Source organism: Oncorhynchus clarkii, chromosome 28 (assembly GCF_045791955.1).
Source record: "Oncorhynchus clarkii lewisi isolate Uvic-CL-2024 chromosome 28, UVic_Ocla_1.0, whole genome shotgun sequence".
Taxonomy (NCBI): Eukaryota; Metazoa; Chordata; class Actinopteri; order Salmoniformes; family Salmonidae; genus Oncorhynchus; species Oncorhynchus clarkii.
In genome coordinates, this window is record NC_092174.1 from 39,769,449 (window position 1) to 39,785,579 (window position 16,131).

General features: G+C 45.3%; 2 protein-coding genes across 3 annotated transcripts; both read left to right on the forward strand.

Annotated features, from left to right (window-relative positions):
- The first annotated feature begins 1,740 nt into the window (after nt 1–1,740).
- On the forward strand, nt 1,741–11,950 carry LOC139387296 (G protein-activated inward rectifier potassium channel 3-like). The gene is made up of 7 exons (XM_071133410.1): nt 1,741–2,048; nt 2,776–2,986; nt 4,326–4,527; nt 4,907–5,099; nt 9,818–10,015; nt 10,369–10,499; nt 10,823–11,950. The coding sequence occupies exons 1-7, from the start codon at nt 1,760–1,762 to the stop codon at nt 11,096–11,098; spliced, it is 1,500 nt and encodes a 499-aa protein (XP_070989511.1). The 5' UTR covers nt 1,741–1,759; the 3' UTR covers nt 11,099–11,950.
- A 1,272-nt stretch (nt 11,951–13,222) lies between these two features.
- Nucleotides 13,223–16,095, forward strand: LOC139387368 (dynein axonemal assembly factor 6). 2 transcript variants are annotated; one of them, XM_071133502.1, is made up of 6 exons: nt 13,223–13,524; nt 13,752–13,821; nt 14,255–14,351; nt 14,481–14,577; nt 14,853–14,938; nt 15,708–16,095. In XM_071133502.1, exons 1-6 carry the CDS (start codon nt 13,438–13,440, stop codon nt 15,838–15,840), a joined length of 570 nt encoding a protein of 189 aa, XP_070989603.1. In that variant the 5' UTR covers nt 13,223–13,437; the 3' UTR covers nt 15,841–16,095. The 2 variants fall into 2 exon arrangements, with proteins under 2 accessions (XP_070989603.1, XP_070989602.1); XM_071133501.1 differs by lacking the exon at nt 13,223–13,524 and having other exon boundaries at nt 13,546–13,821.
- The last annotated feature ends 36 nt before the right edge of the window (nt 16,096–16,131 follow it).

Consider the following 16,131-nt stretch of genomic DNA (forward strand, 5'->3'; position numbering starts at 1 on the left):
CATGGGTATTGAGTCAGGACAGATAGAGACATGGGTATTGAGTCAGGACAGAGAGAGAGATGGGTATTGAGTCAGGACAGGTGGAGAGATGGGTATTGAGTCAGGACAGAGAGAGACATGGGTATTGAGTCAGGACAGATAGAGATATGGGTATTGAGTCAGGACAGATAGAGAGATGGGTATTGAGTCAGGACAGAGAGAGACATGGGTATTGAGTCAGGACAGATAGAGACATGGGTATTGAGTCAGGACAGAGAGAGACATGGGTATTGAGTCAGGACAGATAGAGACATGGGTATTGAGTCAGGACAGATAGAGAGATGGGTATTGAGTCAGGACAGATAGAGACATGGGTATTGAGTCAGGACAGAGAGAGACATGGGTATTGAGTCAGGAGAGATGGAGACATGGGTATTGAGTCAGGACAGAGAGAGACATGGGTATTGAGTCAGGACAGATAGAGACATGGGTATTGAGTCAGGACAGATAGAGAGATGGGTATTGAGTCAGGACAGAGAGAGACATGGGTATTGAGTCAGGACAGATAGAGAGATGGGTATTGAGTCAGGACAGAGAGAGAGATGGGTATTGAGTCAGGACAGATAGAGACATGGGTATTGAGTCAGGACAGAGAGAGACATGGGTATTGAGTCAGGACAGAGAGAGACATGGGTATTGAGTCAGGACAGATAGAAACATGGGTACTGGTATTGAGTCAGGACAGATAGAGAGATGGGTATTGAGTCAGGACAGATAGACATGGGTATTGAGTCAGGACAGAGAGAGACATGGGTATTGAGTCAGGACAGAGAAAGAGATGGGTATTGAGTCAGGACAGGTGGAGAGATGGGTATTGAGTCAGGACAGGTGGAGAGATGGGTATTGAGTCAGGACAGATAGAGAGATGGGTATTGAGTCAGGACAGAGAGAGACATTGGTATTGAGTCAGGACAGATAGAGACATGGGTATTGAGTCAGGACAGATAGAAACATGGGTACTGGTATTGAGTCAGGACAGATAGAGAGATGGGTATTGAGTCAGGACAGATAGACATGGGTATTGAGTCAGGACAGAGAGAGACATGGGTATTGAGTCAGGACAGAGAAAGAGATGGGTATTGAGTCAGGACAGGTGGAGAGATGGGTATTGAGTCAGGACAGGTGGAGAGATGGGTATTGAGTCAGGACAGATAGAGACATGGGTATTGAGTCAGGACAGAGAGAGAGGTGGGTATTGAGTCAGGACAGAGAGAGAGAGGTGGGTATTGAGTCAGGACAGATGGAGAGGTGGGTATTGAGTCAGGACAGATGGAGAGGTGGGTATTGAGTCAGAACAGAGAGAGAGATGGGTATTGAGTCAAGACCATTTCTTGAGGGACAGAAGACTACTTACCAAAATGCCACCCTAATTCCTATAGTGCACTTATTTTGTCCATAGGGCTCTGTTCAAAAGTATCATACTATAAAGGGAATAGGTTGCCATTTGGGATAAAAAACATAGTGTTATTCAGTATAGTGATGGGCATAAGTTATGCTTCACCACTCCCTGTAGAACATATTTACAGCATGCAGAGCCCTCTAAATACCCCACACTTCTATGATCTCACAATAATAATTTGGATCAATTTCCCCCTTCTTGTTTTGTATCCTAGAACCTCAACGTAAAGAACGGGATTAAACCGTCAATAACCACTGGACAGAGTCTGCCGTAGGGGAGATATCAAAAACTCAGTAACACACACACACACCATCATTCCTGATGGCGCTTGAAGACTCTTCCTTCCCCTCGCGGCCAGAGTCCCTCTCTCTGCCCGTGGTGGAGAAAGGGAAGGGACCAGTGGAAGAGGCTAGCGAGGTGACGGCCTCCACCGGAGTGTTTGATGTGTCTGAGGATCTGGGCCATGTGGTTACCACGGATACCGCCCAGCCTGGCGTTAACAGATCGTGGAAGTCCAAGTTGGCAGAGAGGCAGGCCAATGCAGCATCCGAGGAGTACGTTAAGAAGCTGCCTCGGGTGGTGGAGAAGGAGAGGGGTAGATTTGGCTGGGGTGAGTAGTAGTGCTGTTGCCTTTATCGGTGTCCAAAATTGGCACCCTATTTGCATCTCATAAGGCTCTGGTCAAAAGTAGGGCACTATGTAGTGAATAAGGGGCCATTTGGAATGCACACTTTCTCTCCCAGGACTGTTCTTCTTTTCTGACCTGAGACATTGTTGGCGCCACGAGAGTGAATCTATCTAGAACGAGAGGTTACTAAGCGACCGTCTGACAGTGTTCTGTGACCAATGTAAGGTTTTGTGTTTGGCTTTAAATGATTTACACTGACAGACAGGCTATATCCCAAATGACACCCTATTTCCTATATATTAGGGTGCCATTTGGGACGCACCCACTGTGTTCTCTCTGGCTCTCTACAGTCTGCAGATAGGTGGTTATTGAATGCATCTTCTCTCTCCCTCCTCCACCTCTACCCGCTCCCTCCCTCCTACTCCCCCTCCTCCTCTACCTCTACCCCCCTCCTCTCCTCCACTTCTACCCCCCCCTCTACCCTCCTCCCCTCCTGTGTAAAATGCCTGTTCCTCTGGTTTCTCCCCCCCAACCCATCTTCCTGTTGCTCATTCCCTTAGTCCTACTGCTGATATGTCACTGTAGTCTTTCCCTGTCTCACTCCTCTTTCTCACTCCTCTTTCTCTCTCTCTCTTTCTCTCTCTTTCTTTCTCTCTCTCTCTCTCTCTCTCCCCCTCCCTCCCTTCCTGGCCTGGTTTCCTGCCTGCAGCCAAGAGACGTAAGACTCAGCGCTATGTGGAGAAGAATGGTCGCTGTAACGTTTCACACGGCAACATGAGGGAGACGTACCGTTATCTGACAGATATCTTCACCACGCTGGTGGACCTCAACTGGCGCTGCTCTCTCTTCGTCTTCGTCATGGCCTATGCCATCACCTGGCTCTTCTTCGGGGCCATTTGGTACCTGATAGCCTACCTCCGGTGAGAGGGACAAACAGACAGACAGCAGGCCAGGGGACACTTGGGATGGTCCCAAATGACACCCTATTCTCCTATAGTGCACTATATAGGGAATGGGATGCCATTTCAGATGCATCCATGGTATCACTGTCAGAGAGAGTCACTCTACATGATGCAATTTCTTCTCTGTCGAGCAAGTATATTAGTAAATGGATAGTTTTTCACAACCTATATTTTTGTTTGCTCCTCTCTCTCTCTTCCTCTCCTCTCTCTCTCGCTCTCTCTCCCTCCCATACTTTCTCTATTTTCCACTCCTCTCTTCCTCTCCTCTCTCTCTCGCTCTCTCTCCCTCCCATACTTTCTCTCTTTTCCACTCCTCTTTTCCTCTCCTCTCTCTCTCGCTCTCTCTCCCTCCCATACTTTCTCTCTTTTCCACTCCTCTCTTCCTCTCCTCTCTCTCTCGCTCTCTCTCCCTCCCATACTTTCTCTTTCCACTCCTCTCCTTCTCTCTCTCCCTCCCATACTTTCTCTCTTTCCACTCCTCTTCCTCTCCTCTCTCTCTCGCTCTCTCTCCCTCCCATACTTTCTCTCTTTTCCACTCCTCTCTTCCTCTCCTCTCTCTCTCGCTCTCTCTCCCTCCCATACATTCTCTTTCCACTCCTCTCCTCTCTCTCTCTCCCTCCCATACTTTCTCTCTTTCCACTCCTCTTCCTCTCTCTCTCGCTCTCTCTCCCTCCCATACTTTCTCTTTCCACTCCTCTCCTCTCTCTCTCTCCCTCCCATACGTTCTCTCTTTCCACTCCTCTTCCTCTCTCTCTCGCTCTCTCTCCCTCCCATACTTTCTCTCTTTCCACTCCTCTCTTCCTCTCCTCTCTTCCTCTCCTCTCGCTCTCTCTCCCTCCCATACTTTCTCTCTTTCCACTCCTCTCCTCTCTCTCTCTCTCTCTCCCTCCCATACTTTCTCTCTTTCCACTCCTCTCTTCCTCTCCTCTCATCTCTCGCTCTCTCTCTCTCACATACTTTCTCTTTCCACTCCTCTCTCTCTCTTCCTCTCCTCTCTATCTCTCTCCCTCCCATACTTTCTCTCTTTCCACTCCTCTATCTCTCTTCCTCTCCTCTCTCTCTCTCCCTCCCATACTTTCTCTCTTTCCACTCCTCTCTTCCTCTCCTCTCTCTCTCTCTCCCTCCCATACTTTCTCTCTTTCCACTGCTCTCTTCTCCCCTCCCCCTATTTTTATTTATTTCACCTTTATTTTAGCATTGAGTCCCATTGAGACCAAGATCTCTTTTACAATGGAGCCCTGCATGTACACAATTTACAAAAACAACATAATCATTATTTTTGTTTCTCCCCTCCCAGAGGGGATCTAGATCATCTGGAGGATGAGACATGGACACCGTGCGTCAACAACGTGAACGGCTTCATCTCTGCCTTCCTCTTCTCCATCGAGACAGAGACCACCATTGGTTACGGCCACCGTGTCATCACTGACCAGTGTCCAGTGGGCACCATGCTACTCCTGCTCCAGGCCATACTAGGATCTATGGTCAACGCCTTCATGGTGAGACTCATTGGCTGCACCCCTAATGGCTCCCTACGTAGTGAACTCATTTTGACCAGGGCCCATAGTGTTCTGGTCAAAGACTCTGGTAAAAAGTAGTGCACTATATAGGGAATAGGGTGCCACTTGAGATGCAGGCCCATACAGTCCCTACTGTATTTTGTTTTACTGTACCCTAAGGGCATATTCTGACACTAATACAATCACATCTGTTTCTCTCCATCGTACAAATAGTTTGAAGAACTTGTAATCATATCAAAAAGCTGCCCCTTAAAATGACCTTTTCTCCGTCTATGCCTTTTGGAGCTGTTGGGATGAAGCAGAAGTCCCATTCATTTGGACCTTTGTTTGAATAACGAAGTGATCTTCTTCTCCTCAGGTGGGCTGTATGTTTGTGAAGATCTCTCAGCCCAATAAGCGCGCGGAGACCCTGGTGTTTTCTAAGAATGCAGTGATCTCTCTGAGAGACGACAGACTGTGTCTGATGTTCCGGGTGGGGGACCTGCGCAGCTCGCACATTGTTGGAGCCAACATGAGGGCCAAACTCATAAAGTCTAAACAGACTCAGGAAGGTGAGGCTAGTATACAATCAACTCCCATAGCAGGTCTGCATCCCAAATGGCACCCTATTCCCTATATAGTGCACTACTTTTGACCAGAGCTCTATGGGCCCCAGTTAGAAGTAGTGCACTACATGGGGAATAGTGCCATTTGAGATGCAAACAAGAACACTCCACATGTTATTTTCTAGTATGGAAGTGATATATTGTGTAGAAAATATTAAGGCTCTTTCCATGACATAGACTGACCAGGTGACTCCAGGTGAAAGCTACAGTGCATTCGGAAAGTATTCAGACCCATTCACTTTTTCCACATTTTGTTACGTTACAGCCTTATTCTAAAATGGATTAAATTGTTTTTTTTCCTGCCCTCAATCTACACACAATACCCCATAATGACAAAGCAAAAACTAGATTGTAGAACATTTTGCAATGTATTACAAATAAAATAACAGAAATATCACATTTACATGTTTTCGAACCCTTCTACTAAGTACTTTTGTTGAATCCCCTTTGGCGTCGATTACAGCCTTGAGTCTTCTTGGGTATGACGCTACAAGCTTGGCACACCTGTATTTGGGGAGTTACTCCCATTCTTCTCTGCAGATCCTCTCAAGCTCTGTCAGGTTGGATGGGGAGCGTTGCTGCACAGCTATTGTCCGGTCTCTCCAGAGATGTTTGATCGGGTTCAAGTCCAGGCTCTGGCTGGGCCACTCAAGGACATAGAGAGACTTGTCCCGAAGCCACTCCTGCGTTGTCTTGGCTGTGTGCTTAGGATTCTTGTCCTGTTGGAAAGTGAACCTTCGCCCTGGAGCAGGTTTTCATCAAGGATCTCTCTGTACTTTGATCTGTTCATCTTTGCCTCGATCCTGCCTAGTCTCCCAGTCCCTGCTGCTGAAAAACATCCCCACAGCATTTTAATTTTATTTATCTAACCTTTATTTAACTGCTGCCACCACCAGGCTTCACCGTAGGGATGGTGCCAGGTTTCCTCCAGACGTGGTGCTGCCACCACCATGCTTCACCGTAGGGATGGTGCCAGGTTTCCTCCAGACGTGGTGCTGCCACCACCATGCTTCACAGTAGGGATGGTGCCAGGTTTCCTCCAGACGTGACGCTTAGCATTCAGGCCAAGGAGTTAAGTCTTGGTTTTACCAGACCAGAGAATCTTGGTCTGAGAGTCCTTTAGGTGCCTTTTGGTAAACTCCAAGCGGGCCGTCATGTGCCTTTTTACTGATTGCTTCCGTCTGGCCGCTCTACCATAATGGCCTGATTGGTGGAGTCCCGCAGAGATGGTTGTCCTTCTGGAAGGTTCTCCCATCTCAACAGAGGAGCTCTGGACCTCTGTCAGAGTGACCATCGAGTTCTTGGTCACCTCCTTGACCAAGGCTCTTCTACCCTGATTGCTCAGTTTGGTCGTGGTTCCAAACTTCTTCCATTTAAGAACGATGGAGGCCACACTCCTTCGACCTCATGGCTTGGTTTTTGCTCTCACATGCATTGTCAACTGTGGGACCTTATATACTGTAGACAGGTGTGTGCCTTTCCAAATAATTTCCAATCAATTACATTTACCATAACAAAGGGTATGAATATTTACAGTTTGTAAAAAAGTTATTTTCTGTTTTTAAATTTAATAAATTAGCAAACATTTCTAAAAACCTGTTTTCACTTTGTTATAATGGGGTATTGTGTGTAGATTGATGAAGGAAAATAAATCATTGTATCAATTTTAGAAAAGGGCTGTAACGTAGCAAAATGTGGGAAAAAAGTAAGGGGTCCGAATGCACTGTATGATCCCTTAAATGATGTTACTTGTTAAATCCACTTCAATCAGAGGAGGGGAGGAGATGGGTTGAAGAAGGATTTATTAAGCCTTGAGACAATTGAGACGTGGATTGTATATGTGTGCCATTCAGAGGGTGAATGGGCAAGACAAAATATTTAAGTGCTTTTGTTCAAAGTATGGTAGTAGGTGCCAGGCGCCCCAGTTTGTGTCAAGAATGGCAACTCCTGGGTTTTTCATGCTCCGGTTTCCTGTGTGCATCAAGAATGGTCCACCACCCTAAGGACATCCAGCCAACTTGACACAACTGTGTGATGCATTGAGTATTGAAAACCGATCTGGCCCTAATAGCTACAGGTACTCTTAAATCTCTACCCAGTACACCCAGAAGAGGACTGGCCACCCTCAGAGCCTGGTTCTTATTTTTTCCTACTGTGCTTCTGCATCTGCATCGCTTGGTCTCTGGGATTTTCGGCTGGGGATCTGTAAAGCTCTCTGGGGTTTTCGGCTGGGGATCTGTAAAGCTCTCTGGGGTTTTAGGCTGGGGATCTGTAAAGCTCTCTGGGGTTTTAGGCTAAGGATCTGTAAAGCTCTCTGGGGTTTTCGGCTGGGGATCTGTAAAGCTCTCTGGGGTTTTAGGCTGGGGATCTGTAAAGCTCTCTGGGGTTTTAGGCTGGGGATCTGTAAAGCTCTCTGGGGTTTTAGGCTGGGGATCTGTAAAGCTCTCTGGGGTTTTCGGCTGGGGATCTGTAAAGCTCTCTGGGGTTTTAGACTGGGGATCTGTAAAGCTCTCTGGGGTTTTCGGCTGGGGATCTGTAAAGCTCTCTGGGGTTTTCGGCTGGAGGTCTGTAAAGCTCTCTGGGGTTTTCGGCTGGGGATCTGTAAAGCTCTCTGGGGTTTTCGGCTGGAGATCTGTAAAGCTCTCTGGGGTTTTAGGCTGGGGATCTGTAAAGCTCTCTGGGGTTTTCGGCTGGGGATCTGTAAAGCTCTCTGGGGTTTTAGGCTGGGGATCTGTAAAGCTCTCTGGGGTTTTCGGCTGGGGATCTGTAAAGCTCTCTGGGGTTTTCGGCTGGGGATCTGTAAAGCTCTCTGGGGTTTTAGGCTGGGGATCTGTAAAGCTCTCTGGGGTTTTAGGCTGGGGATCTGTAAAGCTCTCTGGGGTTTTCGGCTGGGGATCTGTAAAGCTCTCTGGGGTTTTCGGCTGGAGATCTGTAAAGCTCTCTGGGGTTTTCGGCTGGAGATCTGTAAAGCTCTCTGGGGGTTTTCGGCTGGGGATCTGTAAAGCTCTCTGGGGTTTTCGGCTGGGGATCTGTAAAGCTCTCTGGGGTTTTCGGCTGGAGATCTGTAAAGCTCTATGGGGTTTTCGGCTGGAGATCTGTAAAGCTCTCTGGGGTTTTAGGCTGGAGATCTGTAAAGCTCTCTGGGGGTTTAGGCTGGAGATCTGTAAAGCTCTCTGGGGTTTTCGGCTGGGGATCTGTAAAGCTCTCTGGGGTTTTCGGCTGGGGATCTGTAAAGCTCTCTGGGGTTTTCGGCTGGAGATCTGTAAAGCTCTCTGGGGTTTTCGGCTGGAGATCTGTAAAGCTCTCTGGGGTTTTCGGCTGGAGATCTGTAAAGCTCTCTGGGGTTTTCGGCTGGGGATCTGTAAAGCTCTCTGGGGTTTTCGGCTGGAGATCTGTAAAGCTCTCTGGGGTTTTCGGCTGGAGATCTGTAAAGCTCTCTGGGGTTTTCGGCTGGGGATCTGTAAAGCTCTCTGGGGTTTTCGGCTGGGGATCTGTAAAGCTCTCTGGGGGTTTAGACTGGGGATCTGTAAAGCTCTCTGGGGTTTTCGGCTGGGGATCTGTAAAGCTCTCTGGGGGTTTAGGCTGGGGATCTGTAAAGCTCGCTGGGGTTTTAGGCTGGGGATCTGTAAAGCTCTCTGGGGTTTTAGGCTGGGGATCTGTAAAGCTCTCTGGGGTTTTAGGCTGGGGATCTGTAAAGCTCTCTGGGGTTTTAGGCTGGGGATCTGTAAAGCTCTCTGGGGTTTTAGGCTGGGGATCTGTAAAGCTCTCTGGGGTTTTCGGCTGGGGATCTGTAAAGCTCTCTGGGGTTTTAGGCTGGGGATCTGTAAAGCTCTCTGGGGGTTTTCGGCTGGGGATCTGTAAAGCTCTCTGGGGTTTTCGGCTGGAGATCTGTAAAGCTCTCTGGGGGTTTAGGCTGGGGATCTGTAAAGCTCTCTGGGGTTTTCGGCTGGAGATCTGTAAAGCTCTCTGGGGGTTTAGGCTGGAGATCTGTAAAGCTCTCTGGGGGTTTAGGCTGGGGATCTGTAAAGCTCTCTGGGGTTTTCGGCTGGAGATCTGTAAAGCTCTCTGGGGGTTTAGGCTGGGGATCTGTAAAGCTCTCTGGGGTTTTCGGCTGGGGATCTGTAAAGCTCTCTGGGGTTTTCGGCTGGAGATCTGTAAAGCTCTCTGGGGGTTTTCGGCTGGGGATCTGTAAAGCTCTCTGGGGGTTTAGGCTGGGGATCTGTAAAGCTCTCTGGGGTTTTCGGCTGGGGATCTGTAAAGCTCTCTGGGGTTTTCGGCTGGAGATCTGTAAAGCTCTCTGGGGTTTTCAGCTGGGGATCTGTAAAGCACTTTGTGACAACTGCTGATGTAAAAAGGGCTTTATAGATTTGATGATTGATTGAGTATTTTTTTTGTCCAGGGCTGCATTCCAGTCCAAATGATCATCTTCTCTTCCTCCCTTCACTTGGAGTGAACACTCGGTGACTATGCATGACGTTTCCCCAAGGGAGCCTTTCCCGAGCAGGGGGAGTGGAGGAAGGAAGAGGAAAGAGGTCACATGTAAAGTGGATTGGGACGTCCCTCAGGACTATCTGTATCCAGGAAACTGTCCCTCAAGGTTTAATAACTCACTTCTCTCTCTCGTCCCCCTTTCTCCCCTTCTCCATCTCTCTCCCCCTCTCCAGGTGAGTTTATCCCTCTGGACCAGACAGACATCAGTGTGGGTTTTGAGACGGGGGACGACCGCCTGTTTCTGGTGTCCCCACTGGTCATCTCCCACGAGATCGACTGCCGCTCGCCCTTCTGGGACATGTCTCAGGGTCAGCTGGAGAAGGACGACTTTGAGATGGTCGTCATCCTGGAGGGAATGGTGGAGGCCACTGGTTAGTCTACGGTTGAGTCCTTAATGGCAACTTATTCTAAAAGTTTTTAAAACTGCACACTGTGAAAGACAGGCAACCGACTCTACTATTTACTTTTCATTTTCAGTGAATCAAGGAAACATTCTGTTTACAGTTACTTCAGGTTCCCATAAGGCTCTGGTAAAACGTGGTGTGACCAGAGTAGGGTGCCAATTATAGGATCTCTATGGGTGCACCATGCCTCGGAAGGGGGAGTGGCTTTCCTGCCCACTGAGAAAAGATTTGCTTAGTCATCATAGCAGCTGAAGGGGCGCTGCCAGGGTAGGTTAATGTGTTCTTACAAAGTGTGTGTGCGTATGTGTTGGTACCCCCAGGTATGACGTGCCAGGCGCGAAGCTCTTACCTGGCAGACGAGGTCCAGTGGGGTCACAGGTTCAGTCCGATGATGTCACTGGCCGAAGGCTTCTTTGACATCGACTATGGCGCCTTCCATCAAACCTTTGAGGTAAGAACACACACACACACACACACACACACAAACACTCCAGAAAGGGGAAAGGCTAAAAGTAGCAGGGTTGCTGTGTTAGCTATAACCTGCTGGATGGCGATTCAACATGTGGAAATGAATGGACAATGACGGCCCGCTGCTTTTAATCATGTACCATGTGATCACTGCCACTAGTACAGAACAACACAACACAGCTTAACCATTGGTCAGTCTGGCATGTCTCCTCACTTACTCTTGTCATGTCACCAAAATGATTTTACCCTGATTCTGATAGTTATTTTCCAAGTGGTCCGATACAGTAACCGCCACTCATCCCGTAGGTGGACACTCCCTCCTGCTCAGCGCACGAACTCTCATTAGCTGCGGCCCGATTGGAGGCTCATCTCTATTGGTCGATCTCCAGTAAACTGGACGAAGAGAAATGGGAGGGATCTTCTCTGACCAACCAATCAGGGAAGCAGCTAGACAATGGGAAAGGAGGGGTCGTCGGCCCCGTTTCATTTACTGTTGGTGAGATCACTGGAATAGAAGAACAATCCGGACCAGGGGAGTTGAATGGAAGTGTCACCACTGACCAGTCAGAATCCGAGGCCTAAAGTAGATTGGGGCACCCTATCCCCTATGCAGTGCACTTATTTTGAGCAGAGCCCTGGTCCACAGTACTATAAATGTCATGACAGGATGAACCACAACTGCAGTACTGTAAAATTTACTTTTAGCTAATGTATAACATACAGCCATAGAACATTTTTCCCCAAGGGAGAGTTGGGTGGTTAAAATGGTCCATTTTGCTCCTTCTTTGCTGTGTTGGATAACATTGACTTGGACATGACAAATTATATCAATTCAATTTTGTCTTTCATTTCTCTGGTGATATTTTATTATTACCATGAATGTCTGTGCTTCACTATAATTATATTATATTGTTATAGCTCCAATATCCTCTGTCAACAACATACATTATACGAATTAATACATGTTTTTTTTTATTTTTTTTATAATTAAGTATTGACAATTCTTTGTCAGGAAAGAGGATGTTGTTCAGCCAGGTGAGAACGTTCAGAGACATAGAAAGAGAACTGTGTTTTTGAATGTTCTGGAACTTTCAGAGACAAAGAAAGAGAACTGTGTTTTGGAATGTTCTGGAACGTTCAGAGACATAGAAAGAGAACTGTGTTTTCGAATGTTCTGGAACGTTCAGAGACATAGAAAGAGAACTGTGTTTTGGAATGTTCTGGAACGTTCAGAGACATAGAAAGAGAACTGTGTTTTAGAATGTTCTGGAACTTTCAGAGACATAGAAAGCGAAGCATGTCATGTGTTGGCTGAATTGGGGAGTCAATATATAAAAGGAATGATGTATTATGGATAGTGTGATAGAAGAGAACATGTATGGTTTTTCACTTTAGCATGTATACAGCATATCAAGGAATCGATTGAAATAGTATCTCAATCTATCTCTAAAAAAAAACAAGGATTGTTTTAAAAGATTATATAGAAGTGTACATTATGATTACATTAAAACAACCACCATCTTGTGATTAATTTAGATGTAGAATCATTACTGTGTTAACATTTTTAAAGGGTTACATCATAGTAGCTTATCACTGACCATGTCCCAACTGGAGACTAGTGGAAGTATTAAACTAACAAAGAAAAGTATTTTCTCTCTTGGGAATGTTTCTGTGTGCTTTCACATAGAAAGTAAGTAGCACAATTAAATATTTTCTTTCTATAGCCTCTTAGGATTTAAGCACAACTGTGTTCTGCTCTGCTCACCCCAACCTCATGCTTCTGCTGCTGTGTACATAGGAGCCTTTTTACTTGATGTTTTTAATATATATAAAAAATCTGAATTATTATGTATCAAAATTAATAAACTATATTCCACACCAACTTTCTTCCTCTTTGCTCTCACTTTTATCAGTGTGGTCATCTGCACTATTTATCCTTGGGAGTATTCACTGTTTCACTGAAAATCTGTCCATTTGTCTAAATTATTTTGTTGTTGTTGTTGTTGGTTGAGACATTCTGGGCACTGGCAATACTTGACAGAACAGAAGTTTGCCAGGTCACTCATTCGGCACAGAATCTGTGAGAAGAGACTATTTTGTTCACATTGTGGCACTAAAGTGCTCAGGCCTGTTGCATGGCAGTCATGGGTCCCCTCCCTCTGTCTCCTAGGTAACAGGGGTCTAATGCCGCATTCAATTGCAAGTCTGAATTAGGAAACTGGGAAATGTCCGACTTGGTTGAACGGCCTGGTCACGGAGGTACAAGGAGTTAACAGGTCTGAATTGTCCAATTTTACTAGTTCTGACTAATACGTGAACGCGACAAAAAGCAGGGAGAGGGCAGGGACGCAGAAAGGAATAAAGGTTCAATGAATGATGAGGACCAGATAATCAAAGAGAGATGTGCTGAATTCCCCCAAACCCTTAGGCACTCCTGTAAATCTGAAAATAATGAATATGTTTAACCTCGCCTTCTGATTAGCTGGCTGGAGTTTTTTCCTATATTGTTTTTCAGATCGGAGTACATGAAGTGCCAGTCTGGAAAGTTCTGTGGTTCTATTTAAACCTGTGTGGCTCTCGTCACTCCCACAAGATGACGTAGTCGCGGTTTCCATGGCATCGAAAAAAGCTAAGCGACCATCTCCCTGGAAACAGTTGCCGGACACATTCCCACAGATAGGTTTAGTTAAAAAACATATTTGACGTTCTCCTTGTGGGACATGAATATATATCCTATCGCTTTGATTTGATTTTGTTTAGATAATCTTAATTCGCCTATTTTAGGTACACAGAGATTAGCCATTAGGTTTAACGCGAGATTGACGTATCCAGCAAATATTGTTTGTTGTAACTTGCTAACGTTAGCTGACTTTGGGAAGGAAGCCTTTGCTCGAACAAGTGAATATTCTTTCACAGTGTCAATGGAGGGGTTGTCATCAGCCCAGAATCTACAAGCGCTCTCTGCCCTCTTATCCACCCGGGACGAGGATGATGAATACAATTGTAGAGTAAGGCATTGCTAACGATTAATCATTGAGATAAATTGTGTAAACAACCTAGCTAATAAAATTGGTTTTGGCAAACAAAATGTAATAACTTGTCCAGTTAGCATGCTAGCAAAAACCCGATGATCATGCTGCTAGTTAACGTTAGATATGTGACAACAGCTACTTTGCACTTGCTTTCTATGTCAGTCTTTGAAAGTGATTTATTCGTCGAAATATTTTCTGAACAGAATATGACATCCTCAGCCGTAATGGGACCTGGAGATATTGGTCTCCCTTCACCTGCTGCCAACAAATCAGGTCTGTTTTTATCAGATGGCCTGTACCAAAAAAAGTAGTGGAATATGGAATAGGGTGCCATTTGGGATGTAAACAGTAACAAGCTGTGTATGTAGTTACAACAGTAACAAGCTGTGTATGTTTTGGGCTCTCGAGTGGTGCAGTGGTCTAAGGCAATGCACCTCAGTGCTACAGACCCTGGTTTGACCCTGGTACAGACCCGGGTTCGATTCCAGGCTGTATCACAACCGGCCGTGATTGGGAGTCCCATACGGTGGCGCACAATTGGCCCAGCGTCATCCGGGTCAGGGTTTGGCCGGGATAGACCTTCATTGAAAATAAGAATTTGTTCTTAACTGACTTGCCTAGTTAAATAAAGGTTAAATATATATTTTTAAAATGTAGTTAGAACCATAGAGATCCTATGAAATTACTAATTCTATGGTTACAACAGCCTACACCAAGAAGGACAGTAAAGCCATCTGGAGTGAGGAGGAGGTGACAGAGGGGTCGCAGTTTGATGACCTCACAGACACCCGGCCAAAGCCTGAGTAAGTCAGGTTTGCAGTCTAACACCATGAAAAAGAAAACAACATTCCAGACAAGGCAATTGGTACTCCCATCCCTCACATCTGATTTCTTCGTCATTGTTGTTGGCTGGGGAACGTGTGTGTGTTCAGGTATGACATATTGCTGAAGCAGAATGTTGGGACAGAGGACGTGTTTCTTGGGATGAGCCGAAAGGATCCCTCTTCCATGTGCTGTGACAGCATGCTGGTAACCATAGAGATCCTATAATTCATTCTATAGGATTCTATACACAATTCTATAGGATCCTGTATGTAATTCTATGCTATTGGTAACCATTTAGCTACAGTGTTGTGCTCTGTAATGCAATGTTACATCTTCTTGCATCTATTACTTGGCTTGAATAGATGAATAGAATGTTCTCCATCTGGGTTGAGGGCAAGTTTTTTGAAGTCTATTACACCCATCTGAAATGTATAGTACAGAACAATAATATAATAATAATATAAACTGTATCTTCTCAGGTGAAAATCAAACTGCCAGACACCAAAGCAACAGATGTAGTCTTGGATGTGAAGGAGAAATTCCTTGATCTGCGAACGCCAAACTTGTAAGATTCTTTAGAAAATTCTTTAGAATGTTGCCTGCCTGTCATCCTTCTGTTAAGAGTTCCAGACTTTCTATACACAGCCAGAAAACTATTTGCTACTATTTATTGACCTCATATCTTGCTCCTTCTTTCTTCATAAAGAATGCTTTATCTCTATATTTATATCTATCTAAAGCACATGTTGTCATCTCTCGCTCTCACACACACACACACACACACACACACTCACAATGTATTTCTGTCTCTCGCTCTTTCTTTCTCTCATATCTATTTTACTCATTAAAGCTAGAATCCTTAATTGAAACCATAACAAAGCTGGAAAAAAATGTAAGAACTCTCAAATTAATAAGACAGGGCTATGGATGCAAGGACTTATAGTTTAAACCATGTTTTGAGTCTATATAGGGTTTGTTTACATTTACATTGTTTACATATTAGGTTCTGATGTTGTATGACAGTTTAACTAAGATCAAATCCCCCAAAAATTGTCACATGCCGAATACAATAGGTGTAGTAGACCTTACAGTGAAATGCTTACTTACAAGCCCTTAGCCAACAACGCTGTTTTAAGAAAAATAAGTGTTAAGTAAATAGATAAGTAAAAAATAACAAATAATCAGAATGCAGTAGTAAAATAACAGTAAAATAAGGCATTTATAAGTTATATTCTTCAAGAATCAATGAGTTTATATAATTAATTCATAAGTCCAAAAATGGATGTAGCAATTAAGGATTCTAGCTTTAAATCCTTTCTTCTCTCTCCACACAGTAAACTTGGCCTACACCTTCCTCACCCAGTCCACAGTCAGGATGGAAAAGCCCAGTTCTACAGTGAAAGACAGGAGCTGGAGGTCACTCTACCAATGAACCGCCTCATGGACCAAATCAACCTGCAACGATGAGAGAAAGTTAGGAGAAAGGAAAAATAATTGAGGAACAAACTGAACTCGAGAGGAAATTAAGCAAATCTTGGAGGACACGTGCATGTGGTTATGGCTTCCTGAAGTCCTGAAGTTCCTATCTATCTAGGGGTTCCTTCAGTTCCTACTTACCTGACCCGTGCACAGGTGAGAGCAGAGCCTATGTCTTCTGTCATGAAGCAGAAGAGATGGGTATTGTCATTTTCTCGCAATATAGATGACTTGTTTGTTTGTAGAGTTCCATGGTTTTCATTATAAAGTCTGACCATTTAA

Bases quoted from the DNA above. Each gene is read 5' to 3' on its own strand.
- LOC139387368 (XM_071133501.1), top strand. From the start codon at position 13,644: ATGATCATGCTGCTAGTTAACGTTAGATATGTGACAACAGCTACTTTG. The intron at 13,822-14,254 runs GTCTGTTTTTAT...TGGTTACAACAG, and splicing joins ACCTGCTGCCAACAAATCAG to CCTACACCAAGAAGGACAGT. The intron at 14,352-14,480 runs GTAAGTCAGGTT...GTGTGTGTTCAG, and splicing joins GACACCCGGCCAAAGCCTGA to GTATGACATATTGCTGAAGC.
- LOC139387296 (XM_071133410.1), top strand. From the start codon at position 1,760: ATGGCGCTTGAAGACTCTTCCTTCCCCTCGCGGCCAGAGTCCCTCTCT. The intron at 2,049-2,775 runs GTGAGTAGTAGT...TCCTGCCTGCAG, and splicing joins GAGGGGTAGATTTGGCTGGG to CCAAGAGACGTAAGACTCAG. The intron at 4,528-4,906 runs GTGAGACTCATT...TCTTCTCCTCAG, and splicing joins CTATGGTCAACGCCTTCATG to GTGGGCTGTATGTTTGTGAA.